Source organism: Sphaerodactylus townsendi, linkage group LG08 (genome assembly GCF_021028975.2).
Source record: "Sphaerodactylus townsendi isolate TG3544 linkage group LG08, MPM_Stown_v2.3, whole genome shotgun sequence".
Taxonomy (NCBI): Eukaryota; Metazoa; Chordata; class Lepidosauria; order Squamata; family Sphaerodactylidae; genus Sphaerodactylus; species Sphaerodactylus townsendi.
Genome location: NC_059432.1, coordinates 65,134,769 through 65,148,595, shown reverse-complemented (window position 1 = coordinate 65,148,595; position 13,827 = coordinate 65,134,769). Strand labels below are relative to the sequence as shown.

The 13,827-nt window shown below is 42.6% G+C and overlaps 1 protein-coding gene across 5 annotated transcripts in view; it reads right to left on the bottom strand.

The window, feature by feature from the left end:
* Positions 1-1,164: 1,164 nt before the first annotated feature.
* Positions 1,165-13,827, bottom strand: part of GOLGA7B (golgin A7 family member B) — a 44,821-nt gene continuing 32,158 nt past the window's right edge. For 3 of the 5 annotated variants that reach the window (XM_048506316.1, XM_048506319.1, XM_048506320.1), the window contains exons 2-5: positions 11,558-11,683; positions 11,008-11,160; positions 6,261-6,362; positions 1,165-3,209 (exon numbers count right to left, since the gene is read on the bottom strand). In XM_048506316.1, the coding sequence (XP_048362273.1) occupies positions 3,102-3,209; positions 6,261-6,362; positions 11,008-11,160; positions 11,558-11,683 (489 nt within the window). In that variant the 3' untranslated portion in view covers positions 1,165-3,101. Of the gene's footprint in view, positions 3,210-6,260; positions 6,363-11,007; positions 11,161-11,557; positions 11,684-12,540; positions 12,582-13,827 lie in introns of all 5 variants that reach the window. The other 2 variants (XM_048506318.1, XM_048506317.1) reach the window with 1 other exon arrangement.

The window sequence follows — 13,827 nt, the reverse complement described above, 5'->3', positions numbered from 1 at the left end:
AGCCCTTGAAAAAAATTAGTTGCCTTTCCCCTTCCTTCATAATTTAGCTAGAAGAAAAGAAGGAAGACCCAGTTTGCAAGATCTGAGTGAGACTGGTAATACCAGGATGTTTTGGGGAACATTAATTCATGGGGTCACCATAAGTTGGGAGCACCTTGATAGCAGTTAATACGTACATCACTGTCAACATAGTTCATGCTTCTGTTTCTGGTTGGCTGATCCTGGTGTTGCCACTCTTACAAAAACAAATATAGAGTCAAATAAGCCGATGGAGTTTGTTGATTCTTTCCCCCTAAAGTCGTACATGGAGCAGCCAGCTGTGAATAAGCACCTCCATGCACACATCACACATGGTCAATGCGATCAGCTTTGATAATTCCCTTCATGTTTGGAGAATACGGTGAGATAGAACATGTTGGATTTCATTCTCACATAGACTGAACTTCTTTTGGACTGAGCCCAATCAATGATGCCAAATCCATGGTAACCATCTGTCAGAGAATGAACTAATTGATCAAGGACCACCATGGAAATAACCCTTGAAGTTAGAAGCAGGGCTTTTTATTCCACTCAGCATCCTTCTGTGTTCGCAGATAACAAGCACTCTAGGCGTGATAACCTGCTTCTGCATATTAATCTACTTTGTTAGCTTGGAGTTATTTGACTGCATAACTGCACTGCCATAGCCAGTGCAGGTTAATTGAACATCAGTTGTAATATGACATCTAAATAAACATTCTTAACAGGAGATACCACCACAATTTTGAAATCTATTGATTTAGGAGTAATGTTAGGCTAGTATCAAGAAAAAAAAACGCCTCTGCTTTGCTCATAAGTTTAAACATGTAACTTTATATCTCACTCATCTAGTGACTGAGTCGAAATGTAGCTCCAAGCTAGTGCAGACACAATCATTAAAATGCGGTTGTCACTGCATTCTACTGACCATGGAATCTGGATAGAAATGGTGGGGTGAAGCTTTGAGGCAGAACTGTATTCTTAAAAAAATTATCTATGAAAGGCATTCTTCATTCTCACGATATAACTCATGGGAACTATTACTTGTAGCAATTTATGTAATCTTAAGACTACAAAAAGCACATGGCTATGAAATAAATGTATGCACAAGTGCAAATGTACCATTTATGAAGAAAACAACATTGGTAGACTCTCATTTGCCATTTATTAATCAGGAGTTTTCATATGGAGATAGAGGTATACAGCCAAGACCAAATCCAAATGGCATGTATGAAGTCCAACATATGGCATGGTGAGTGGCTGCTCAAGGCATCTCTGCACAGAGGAATGCTTACTCAGGTTCACATTGGCCAAACCTCTATCTATCTGCCTTCCTCCCTACAGCTCCCTCCACACGGTCTATTCACTGTCCAAATCCCTGCCAACTCAAATGAGGTTCCATTCTGAGATCTAGTTGTTTGGATCATTAATGAACGAGCTGAGTTTGCCCAGGCCAAGCATTCAGTTACTTTGCCATGTTATCCTGGTGGGACATCACAGAATGAAATCTTCCTCCACCATTCTACAAGGTTTAGAGATGAATGGTTTAGGGCAGTCTCAGCAAGTACATCTGCCCATATGTGAGGTTTGTGGTGAAAAGTTGGAAGCATCTAAGGAGCTGGAAGAGATGGACTTTGTTCACTCTTTGGATATATGTTCTTCAAGTAATCTGGTACAGTCCTCTGTCCCTGTTTTACCATCTTAATTCACAGAGTGGTACATGGGGACTCAGAGAAGTTGTACTATACCCCACCATTGACAGGGACTCAAACACAAGTAGGGCCCAATGAGCTATTTACATAGGGAGAGGGAGGGAACATGCAACAAGAAAACAACCTGTGCATGCAAAGGGATATAATGATGTTGTTGAATACTAGTGTGGATGGGGGACAGGGGTGTCAAGTGCCATAGGTTAGATATAACTATGCCCACCTTGGAGATTCACCCTCCTTTTTCTTTGTCAGTTATGCCAGAACAAACAGGACTGTGGTAATACTGCATTGTCAACTAGGAGAAAATTCAGTATTTACACACATAGTTAAAAGATGCTCAGTGGGCTGGGCTAGTACTGACAAGAACCTCCCTGCCCAAAAGCATTGCCAGCATCTTCCAGTAGCTTCCAGGATGGCAGAATTCGCTGGAACCCACTGGAGTTTGCAGAGCTGATATAGTGCAGTCTCCCAAATTCAGAGGCATTTACAGCCCTTATCTGTATCTGTGATGCTGCTCCACAGGAGGGGCCCAATGGAACCTCCCACTTTCCTCTGGTCTCATTTATTCAACCATACCTATCTAGTGCCTGGACAGATGCAGAACACAGGACATGTTCCTTAATATTTGGGAACAGGTGCTAACCTGGCACTTATGAGAGGGCATGCTGTTGCCAACACAGGTATCTGCACTCTACAGGACCAGTGTAGGGGATAATGTAGGCAACTGCAGTAGCAGAATTATAGAACTCTGGGTCTTGAGGGCTTTAAACGTATGACATACCTGAAGTGCCAGGAGAAAGACATGCAGAGCATCAAGCACAGACAAGAGCCAGGATGCTGCCAGTGCAAACTCATGAGGGAACTGACTGCTGATGCTCAGAAAAAGGACTGCTAGGGGGTCCCAGACACCAGCCCTATCTACTTCCCATCCCAACTCACCATGCTGGATTGATCTTTGCTGATTATTCAACCTTTAGCAAGAGGACAAAGTTAGTCAGAACAATGTGCCCAAGGCTTAGTTGAACAGAACTTAGACAATGACAAATCTGGGCAGCAACAGGTGACACAAGGATGGGGAGCAGTCTTCCCAGAAGCCCTTAGGAAGCGTCCCCACCCCAGGGTGTGAAGATCCTAGGCACAGAAAGTGGGCTTATGTGGGTGCGAGCTCCACTCAGGCAGAGCTGAATCATCCCCGATAGATGACTTTGCCCTTGCTGGTTGTCACAAACCCCAGGGGTGTCACAACACTTTTTGCTGGCATCCCGACCCCCCTGGGGGAGCTCAGAAGCGGGTGCTCTGATAACGCAGCCTGCGGATCTCGGAGACACTATCGTCCCGGCAGTACAAATCCCTGCCAGGACTCTCTGCCAGTCACCGGCCCCCTGTGCCCCCACCCCCACCCCCAGCACTGCTGCTGCTGCTGCTGGAGCTGCCTGAGCTGGAGCTGCTGCAACGGTCCTCATAGATGGAGATCTCAATCTGAAGATAAAGGGTTAAAGACAATGGAGGACAAAGTGGGCCCCCCCCCCACCTCCACATACAATCAAATAGGCTCACTCTCCAATGCACCAGCTCAGCTATGCTGCAAGGTATCGTGTTGCTGGCTGTTAATGTTGTTGTTGTTGTTGTTGTTATAATACCAGCAATAGCTGGTGTTATTACTGTTGTTATTATTAAGAATATTATTATTAATTTAATTTATAGCTCACCTTTTTCACTATGACTCAATGCAAATGACAGAATATCAAAAGTAGTTCACTCGAACAGCAAGGACTCTGAATAAACAGACTAGAGCTGATATTCTCTCCCCCTCTCTTCTAGGATTACAGAACTGGAAAACAACTGGAAAACAGTCTATTATTAATTATGAACAAGGTTTCTGGTTTGCGATGAGGGCAAATGTCCATTGCAGCAAAATTTCTCATACGAACATATTTCTGCAGCCCCACTTTCACTTTCCATTCTCTCCACAGCAAGCGAGACTACTTCTAGTGCAACTTTTAGGCCAATTATGCACAAGGTGTCTGCTGTGTGATGCGTAGTTTGTCTGCTGAACTCTACCGGGCCTCTGATCTCCCAGTTCTCTTAACTTCACCCATCAACTTAGCCTTAAAGGCACAGATCTCATCACACCTGGTAGTCTCAAGACTAGAGCTGATATTTTCTCCCTCTCCCTTCTACTCTCTCTCTCTCTCTTCCTCCTGCTACCAAAGGAGAAGAGAGAGGCTTGTTTTAAAATATGGTGGTCTTATTTGAAATAAAGTTTTAAAAAGCTTTCTTGATCATCAGGGAGGGTGGAAGCAGAGCAGGAAATGTGGGATAGACCCCAAAAGAGACCCTGCTTGTACTGTTCCTTGCAAAAGTCAACCCTTTGAAATTATTTATTGAAATATTGATATATCGTTATGAGCATTTAAAGGAGCCAGGAACATGGAATGGGGGTGAGGGGAAAGGCATGGACAGCAATGTGAAGGAATGGAAAGGCTGGCCATGGGCAGAGGGAAGATGTCTTGGTCAAAGCTGTGCTCACTGGCAAATCTCCCTGCTCTAGTGAAGAAGCAAATTAAAAGTCATGCTAGAAGTGGTGTTACTTGCCACGGAGAGAATGGAAAGTGTATGCAGGCGCAAGGAAATAGGTCCATACAAGAAACCTTGCCACAACAGACATTCGCCCCCACCATGTGCAGCAGACACCTTGTGCATAATCAGCCGAAAAATAGCACTAGAAGTGGTCTCGCTTGCTGTGGAGAGAACGGAAAGTGAAAGCGGGGCACAAGGAAATACGTCTATATAAGAAATCTTGCTGCAACAGACATTCGCCCCCATTGTGCATGAGACACCTTCTTGCATGTAAACAGGGAAACATGAGATGACCCAACTACAAGCCCACTGCACAGTGGAAAGCCCCGGGGTAAGTGTTCCATGTATAATGGGGCTATGGTCTCACTTGCTACAGAGAGAATGGAAAGTGACAGTGGGGCTCGAGGAAATATATCCCTACATTCACCCCCATCGTGCACTAGATACCTTGTTCATAATCGGCCAATGCAAACTTGTCTAAGGTGTAACATATCATAATAAAAGATGAAGAAGAGTTGGATTTATATCCCCCCTTGCTCTCCTGCAAGGAGACTCAAAGCTTACAAATTCCTTCCCCTTCCCCCCTCACAATAAACACCCTGTGAGGTAGGTGGGACTGAGAGAGCTCAGAAGACCTGTGACTAGCCCAAGGTCACCCAGCTGGCATGTGTTGGAGTGCACAGGCTAATCTGAATTCCCCAGATAAGCCTCCACAGCTCAAGTGGCAGAGCAGGGAATCAAACCCGATTCCTCCAGATTATAGCACACCTGCTCTTAACCACTACACCACTGCTGCTTCAAGGAGGTTACAAAGGTGGAGGACATTTCAGGAAAAAGATTCATACAATAATCAGTGCAATGGACTACAATACTATATCTTATAGAAGCAACCTCCTTTGTGGTTCTAACACCATTCTATTCCCATTACAAAAATGCCATTTGGAACATTTCAAGCCTTAGACATTTTGATATGTGATGTACAAATCCCAAATTACAGTCTACTTTTCAGGCAGCTGTTTGCTTGCTTGCTCTATCTCTCTTACACACTCACATACACCAGCAACACTGAATGATCTGGACAGGGGGTAGTAAAAATACAATGAATCCTCTCTGTCCTTTCCTGTTCCCCTTCCAAGTGTCCTATAGTGTCTTACAGACACTCACATTCACAGCTGTCACTTTCCACCCACAGTCAGTCTTCTCATTTCCTCACAACTCTGTCAGCTGTCTCACTCTGCTGGTGAGTTTCTCAATGAGCGTGAGCCACCGTGCTCAGTAGATCAGAGGAGTGGGAAGGGCTCTGCTGGCTCAGTTGTCATTCTTCCAGCATTGCTTTTCCCCACCCCTTACCTAAGAGATAGCAAAAATGTATGGCCGTGCAAGGCGCAGCATGATATGAAATTCATCTGCATTCATGCTGAGTCAGGCATTCATTTCACAGATAAGGGATGCCCCAAGCGAAAATGCAAATCATTCATTGTCTCATCAAATATCTTGTTCTGATAATATGAAAGAAAGTGATAACTTGCTCTTTTGTCGTTTTCCCCAACCATTCATGTTTTACTCGAGTTTAATTCTTCTTTTTAACAACCTCTTTTATGTCAATTGGCCCAGATTTATTTTAGGATGCAGTCTACACTGGTATGGGAGTAAATCCCACTGAATTCAGTATGTACTTAATGTGTGCGCACTGCGGTTTTCTGTATATTTTTACAGCTCAATAATCCCTAAAACTTTGCATTTTTAAAGTCTGCCATGCAGCTTCTTGATGTACGTAGAGAACCATCCATCATGACCCCACAGCATTTTGACAGTCTTCCAGATGCTTTGGAACAAAAATGTCAGCTAGGTTGAAAGAAAGGCTGAGGGTGTGGTGGAATAAACCTTGCACATACATGAGTGTTAGAGATATGAGTTTATGTTTCACCCTTGGTCAGCCAGGAAGGATACAACCCGCATGCCTCGTTCCACTGGGTCTGTCAACAGCAGCCCTCGTGGAGCATAGATTTTCTCATTCTGCTCCTGGATGTACTTGGAGATCTTCTTTAGAACCTGAGGAAAGAAATGGAAAACCATTCAACAAAGGGGTTCATTTAGTGACCTCAAAGAATAAGAAACTCAAGTTGGGGAAGAGGATGCCTTTAACTGGGCTCTCCAAAGTTGTCACCCATTTCCAAACTGAAAGAGAGACCCATGAAGCCTAAATTCTCCCCCAACAGAAGCTCACATTGAGTGAGGTGCCCTATCCCATCTCTGACCCATGGCTATCTCTAATTTCCCATAAAAGCTCTTCTTACTGCTTAGCTTTTTTTGAAACTGAGTATGTTACTGTTGATTTTCACTTTGGGACATTTTCAAAAGTGTACTTTATTCTCTTCTATGCTTTTTACGGACATCTGTAAATTACTGCAGTGCATTTTGGTTTTTCTGGGTGGTTTTCCTGAACATTGGAAGATGGGAAGTCTCATGGACAGTCTGGCACAGAGAGCATTCCTTACACTTGAATCACAAAAAAACCTTGTCAATTTAAATTATATTCATTTCCATTTGAATGTTGTAAATTTTACCTGCATGTATAATTTGAAAGTAGCCACTCCCTGTGTTTATCACAAAAGCAGAAAAACCAGACAACCCTCAGACCACGCAGGGGTTTTTACATGGTTGGTAGGTTCCCGTACATGCAGATGAATTTGTAGTTCAACCAATAAAAGACAAAAAGAAACAAAGTAGTCCAGTGAAGACTAGAAGAGTTGGATCTAAGCAACTTTACTACCACCAAAGAAGCTGCTTGTGGGATCTGTAGGGACAGAAGCCATGCAGTATGGGAACTGTAGTAAAAGGGGCGGAATTCTGAAAGCTGTTGAGCATCCATCTAAAGGGGTGGGATGGAATTTGCCAGATCAAGCCCTGAAAAAAATTACAAAATATAGGAGGGTCTTTCTCTTCCTGTGATTGGCAAGTTCTCACAGGACTTCAGCTCGTTCTACCAGAATTCTCCCCTAGGCAAGGAAATACAAAGTTCCACCTATTAAGGTTCTCAGGCCAGGGTACTTTGAGGACTGCTTCCGACCTTGTTATTCAGTTAAGATCTAGTTCACAAGCCCTGCTCTCTGCACCACTGCCCTTAGAAATGAAGCAGTAGGGATTTCTTCTCTCAGGAATGCCTACCCTTTTGAGTACCCCCAAGATTTCTTTTAGGAGTCAGACCAAAACATTTCTGTTCACCTAGGCTTTTAATTAAAAAGTTTATTTTTAGAACTGTTTTAGTCTGGAAATTATTAAGCTGTTGGTGGTCTGTTTTTGTGATCTATAGTTTTAAGCTGGGCTAGATTTTAATTAATATCATTTAATGTTTTCTTTTTACTGGTTTTGTTTTGTAAGCTGCCTCAGACAGGTTTCTGGAGAAACGGCACAAATGTTTTTTAAACAATGAATATAATCTACTGTATATTGAAAAAAAAATCACATTTGGGGCTAAAGCCATGGCCACTAAACTAGAGAACAGAATCATGCCATTTGTGCACTGTGGTCTGATCCACAGTAAGGTAACATTCCCTTCAGTTCAGATTCTCAATTGCACACAGGTTTTTCCCACTGCCAAACTCACTGCAGATGAGAGAATCCCCACAGTTTCCAAAAGAGGAGGATATACAACTTTTTCCCAGTGGAAAAGGGGCGGGGGGGCTGGAGTTGTGGGTGCCACTTCATGAGGGCACACAGCAGGGCAGTGCCCCCTTCACAACTGTGCCCCATTTTGAACTCTGGGAGGTTTGGAGTGGGGTACAGTTGCACGCCAGCAAGCAGGGCTCACCCCATCACCCATCTCCATGTGGAGATCAGGAGCAGTGCCAGCCAGGCTTGCTCCACCCCCCATCTCCCCATGGAGGTCAAGAATGTGGTGAGCCAGCTCATCCTACCCCCGATCCCCACATGAGTTCAGGAGCAGGGCCATCCAGGCTTGCTCCACCCCCCATCTCCCCATGAAGGTCAAGAGTGTGGCGAGCCATCTCACCCTACCCCTGATTCCCACATGGAGCTCAAAGGCACAAGAGACCATTTGAGCCTGGCTTCAGCCAGCTTGGATTGAGCTATAAGCTGCAGGTTGGAAGTTCTATTGATGCAGCAAAGGACCATGCCAGCAAAGAAACACCAAAATATTTTTTAAAGCAAAAAGAAATCAGCAAATAAAAAGGCAGCAGGAGATGGAAACAGAAAAGCAATGGGAAGGCAGTAATTCCACCACCTCCACCATTATATTAAGAGTAATTTGAAGGACTTTTTAACATAGCAGTGAAGATCTATGTATCTGTTTTTAATCCAGTGAAATAATACTAGACCAAAGAGAGGAAACAAAAAAGGAGGATTGCAAGGAAGCAAGCAAGCCAGTGATGGGCAGGCAGGCCAAATGGTATATTGACTCAGCACATCTAGGGATGCTTCATGGTAGGAGACTTTCCTTTGAATAGAAAGCCTTGAGGCAATCCTACTATGAAGCACACAGTTGCACCACAAACAATAAGTTTCCAAAGGGCCAAAGAATCTGAATATGTCTTTACCAGATTTTTTCCTCCAGGGACCACTGAGTGCACACTGTCCTCAATCTGTATGCACCATAAACAGAGTCCTGGTTGGATGGCATACCCAAGTAACAGAGACAAATAGCACAGTCAGTGCTGACTACATTGTCTGCATGACTTGATGCAGTAGGTACAGGAGGCCACACAATACTTAAGGAATATTGGATTAAAAACAGTAACAGCAGAGGTAAGTAGAAATGGGCTGGTTTCGTTCCCATTCTGCTTTCAAATCACTGTAAAGACCCAGGCTTAGAATTCAGATCCCAAGACTATACCACCCTACTATTCACAACAGGGAGATTCCACCAACATTTTAAACTCTGCTTTAGCAGCTGCATTTATCTCAATTCAATATATTCTCCTCCATTCCCTGGGTGAAACCACACTGATCTGTTCAGTCCCAATCTCTTCCTCTTTCAAGGTTCACAAATTATTATTACTGGCATGAGAAGATGGAATCTAAAAATGATAAACTGTCAACTAGAATGGGTGAAGAAGACCAGTTTTAATCCATGTTTCATCAGATACAGATGGACAGTTGAGTATGGGGTGACTCACTATGTATCAGCTGAACAGTAGCCAACCCTCTTTGCCATATAGTTTGTCTCAGAAAGCTGCCAAGCTAGTCAACCCAAAGCCCAGTGCTCTTTGTACTACTCAAACTGTCTCTTATGTCTACGTGTACTATTTATTATTATTTATTTATTTATTTATTTATTTATTTATTTATTAAATTTAGTATACCGCCCTATCCCCGAAGGGCTCAGTTATATGGGTTTCTGACTATTCGGACGAAAATACCTTCCATTCCCATTATGCAGGCAAAATCAGATTTGCCACTGTTGGCAGGGAGCTGCAATCAATCATGAGTCTTTGGACAAGTATACCTATGCATTCTCCTTTTTGGGATATTTGCTTCTTCTCCAGAAATAGGTGCCTCTAAGAATCCCGTAAGTGGAACTCTTGGTACTAAAACCAGGCTTTGTGCCCAGAATACGTCTCTTTGCAAGAGAGAATCTCTAACCTGAGGATATGTGATTTGGGGAAATCCAAAGCTTACCTTTGGGATACAGAGCAGTTTAAATATCTTAATATTTGTGGTTGGATTGGACACTGAGTAACCAGGAAAATGAATAGGAACCAGAGAAATGAACAGAAAATAGCAAAGAGAACTGACTTCAGCCTCACAGGAGGACAGACTAAGAGAACCCAGCTGAATGGGATTCTCAGGTTACCTTACCACCTGTTTGACAGCCAGACAGATCTGTTGCCAGCTTATTGATTGCAACTCTGCTACAACAAAAGGGAGTCATTTTGCAGTTTCTGTAAGTTACAGAGACATTCATCCTTCACAAGGAAAGAATCCTAACCAAAGGAGACAAAGGCATTAGAGATCTTGCTATTCAAAGGGTTGTTGTTTGCTTCTGGCTGAAGATCATCACTCCACACATTGTACCCTATTCATTTGGGAACCAAGATAACCCCATGGTCTGAGACGCTTGATTCTGCGTTACATTTATACTACTGTACCTAGATAGCTTCTACTGTCTACCGTACCTAGATAACTTCATGGAGGAAGCAGTTTATTACAAATCTTATTTGCTATCTGAAACATTCCTTTCTCCCCATAACAGTTATGAAGACACAGATCCTTTTAAGAGGGCGTGCTTTAGAGCCAAACAAGCCACTAGGGATCTGTAGTCAGCTCCTCTTTTTAGATACATAGCTGGCAAAAACAGCTGGGGCCACTGTACTGGGGAAGGGCTTTCCCCAGTTGGGTATATACCATAGAGGGGGCTTTGTTTCCTAAGGACTTCAGGAGCCCAGGGGGAGGGTTATTTACAATTGAGAAAACTGTGTGGGAAGTTAAATGCCCCTTCCCCAGCCTGGCACCCTTCCCCCCATTGCTTTTTTTCAACTTATCATATCTGAGGATCTAATCATAATGTGGACATAATATAGGTCAGAGACTTTATAGCAGCCCAGAGACCACTTCTTGTAAATAGTTCTGATGTTAGTCCTGATATTGGTTGATTAAATTTACAAGTTACAGGCTGGGCTCATCAATGTGCTATAACAATACTGATTGTTGCTCTCCTTGCCCCATTATGCCTCCCAACCTTCTCATAGCGGGTCTCCATGCAGAGGAAGATGAAGTAGGCTGTGGCACAGGCCAGGCATCCCTCCAGGTAGGAACTGCCCCCAATTTTCTCAGCTTCTGTATAGAAGTTGTTGAGGGTCTTCACCGTTTCTTCAAAAAGTTGCCGCTCAATCTTTAATAGAGGAAGAAGAGAATAAGCACTGTGAGGGCATGTTCAAGAAGACTTTCAATGACCCTCTCCCCCAATGCAAAAAGTGTCAGTACCATGGAGGAAAAAATAGTAAAGGCAGAAGCAGCTATGCTGTGGTGTGGCATTTGTGTGAGTATGCACATCATACCTCTGACAGAGGTGGTCAGCCTGCTTTGTATTCTGCATGCAGTTACAAAGGCTAGCGAGTTGGAATGAATCCCAGAAGTTAATAAGGTTACCCCACATTTCCAGAATATCTAGAATATTAGTAAGGCACTAATACCCTGATCTAATTCCCAGTTTACTGTTCTGATATAAGGTCAGGTTCTTTGCCAGTCAAAGCATGAGGTATGCAAGCCTGTGAGATAACTAACTGTACCCGGCTGTCCAGCTCAGGGGGAAATTTGGTCTGGAACTGACATATAGTCCCATCACTGTAGTCCCGCTGTACAAAGACTTTGGTGGCCAGTGAGGCACTCCGCCGTAGTTCTTGGAGATTGTGGACCTGGAAGAAAAACAGAATTTGGGGGTTTCAACAGGCATGAGGGAAGCTCACACCTTCTTCCATCTCCTGGCACTCGCAGACCAAATGGGTGACACAGTCTTTTCTCATGAGGTGATTCATTCTCCCATTCAGTTTTTCACTGTGACAAGAGTGCTGATTTTTAGTAGTTACGGCAATTTCACTGAATGACAAAATTTCCAGAATAATTCTCTTATTTTCCCGCCTTTTTCCTAAGAGAAGGACAAGTTGAGATGTCCAAGGAAGACATCCTGAAAAATAGCAGGGGGACCAACACCACCAACAAGAGTAAGGCCATCATCCGATTTTTAAAATCTTAACATTATTAATTTATTAAAATACATAAGATTAATTTATGTAATGTCTTTACGTGGGTGAGAGCTTTACTCTTTAATGGTGCTGTCCTCAGTGACAATGCTCTCTTCGTTGTGCTTTTTAGGTGCCCTTTAGACTTCACAGATAAGAGGCTTTCAGGAAGCTGGAAGAATACCTAAAAGGTACCTAATCTGTATATGAATAAAACAGTAGTTCTGAAACAAAAATATTGCATCACTTTTAGATGATGCATGCAAATGTCACAGCAGGCACTTCCTCGGAAGAGGCATTCCTTTCCAAGTGAGCAAGAAGGCTTCTTCTAAGATGGTACTTGCTACATGCATTGTTTGTTTTTTTTGCAAGTACTTGCACTGAAAGCAATTCATTTGAAAGAAAAACAAAAACTATCGCCCAGTTAACTTGGGGTGCTGCTTAAAGGTTTTCCAACCTGAGGAAACATTGCATCACGATCAAAAAAGGAAAAACAGTCTTTCTGTGAGATTCTGATTCGGAACACTACTTACTGCAGTGGATGGAAACCTTGGTGTCATCTTGCTTTGGAACGCTGCTGGTAAAAAAATTAGATTTGGAAATATAATCTAAGGTTAATTTAAATATAATCTGATGTTAATCTGAAGTTAATAATTAATATTATCTGAAGATTTAACATGTGCATGTGTGTCACTTAATTACTCCCCCCCCCCCCTTGTAATACTAGAACTCAGGGGCACTCAACGAATGCCATGGATAATATATTCAGGACAGACAAAAGGAAGCACTTCTTCAGCCAAGAGCTACAGTAATTAAATTGATGGTTCACTACCAATGGATGTGATAACTAATAGCACAAATAGCTTTTAAAGGGTCAGATTCCATCAATAGCTATTAGCCATGGTGAATAAGGGAACCTCCATACACAGAGGGAGCAAACCTCTGAATACCAGCTCTAGGAGGTCTCAGTCTTTGTGCTCTGTTTGGTGGTCATCCAGGGCAACCAGTTGGCCATGTTATAAAATAGGATGCTGAGCTACATGAACCACAAGTTTGATCCAGCTCAGCACCTCTTACATTCTTATAACTTCCATATACTAATCACCCTTCATGGTTCACTGACCACAGGGCCTTTTCTAACATATGACCCTATGTTATTGATGTGTTTATTGATGGTTGTTCTACAATGTTATGTTTATTTGTTATTATGTTGTTGTGCACCGCCCTGAGCCTTTCAGGGGAGGGCAGTATATAAATTAAATATACCATACCATATCAGACACAATAGCTTCCAATAGAATCAATTCACATTATCAGTGGAAAGTCAGAGGTGATAAGATATTAAATAGTATACATGCATGTATGAATCAACTCCCCTTTTCATTTTATGTATCATATTTATGTACAACAAATATTTGCTTATTATTGTTGGGGAAGGAGGATAAAAGGATATCCAGACTGGATGTAAAAAAGATCACACATTTCCATCCACCTATAAAAAGTGAATTGTGGGCAGACACAGCCCCATTTTGGATAATGGCTGCCTGGGGAGGGGATTTAATCCTTGAACTCCCACCAGGTTTGCTAATCAAAACTGGGCTTGCTGTTATTAACATTTTAAAGGTTAAAAAAACAAGATCTGTCTCTTAAGATCTTATGCTACTTTAAAACCTGAATGATTTATTATGGCACATAATTATTATGATTTATTATGGCACATAAGGGGTCTTATGCTACTTTAAAACCTGAATGATTTATTATGGCACAAGCATGTAAAGGAAGTAGGTTGTAGTTCATGAAAAAGTTATATATGTTTCTCC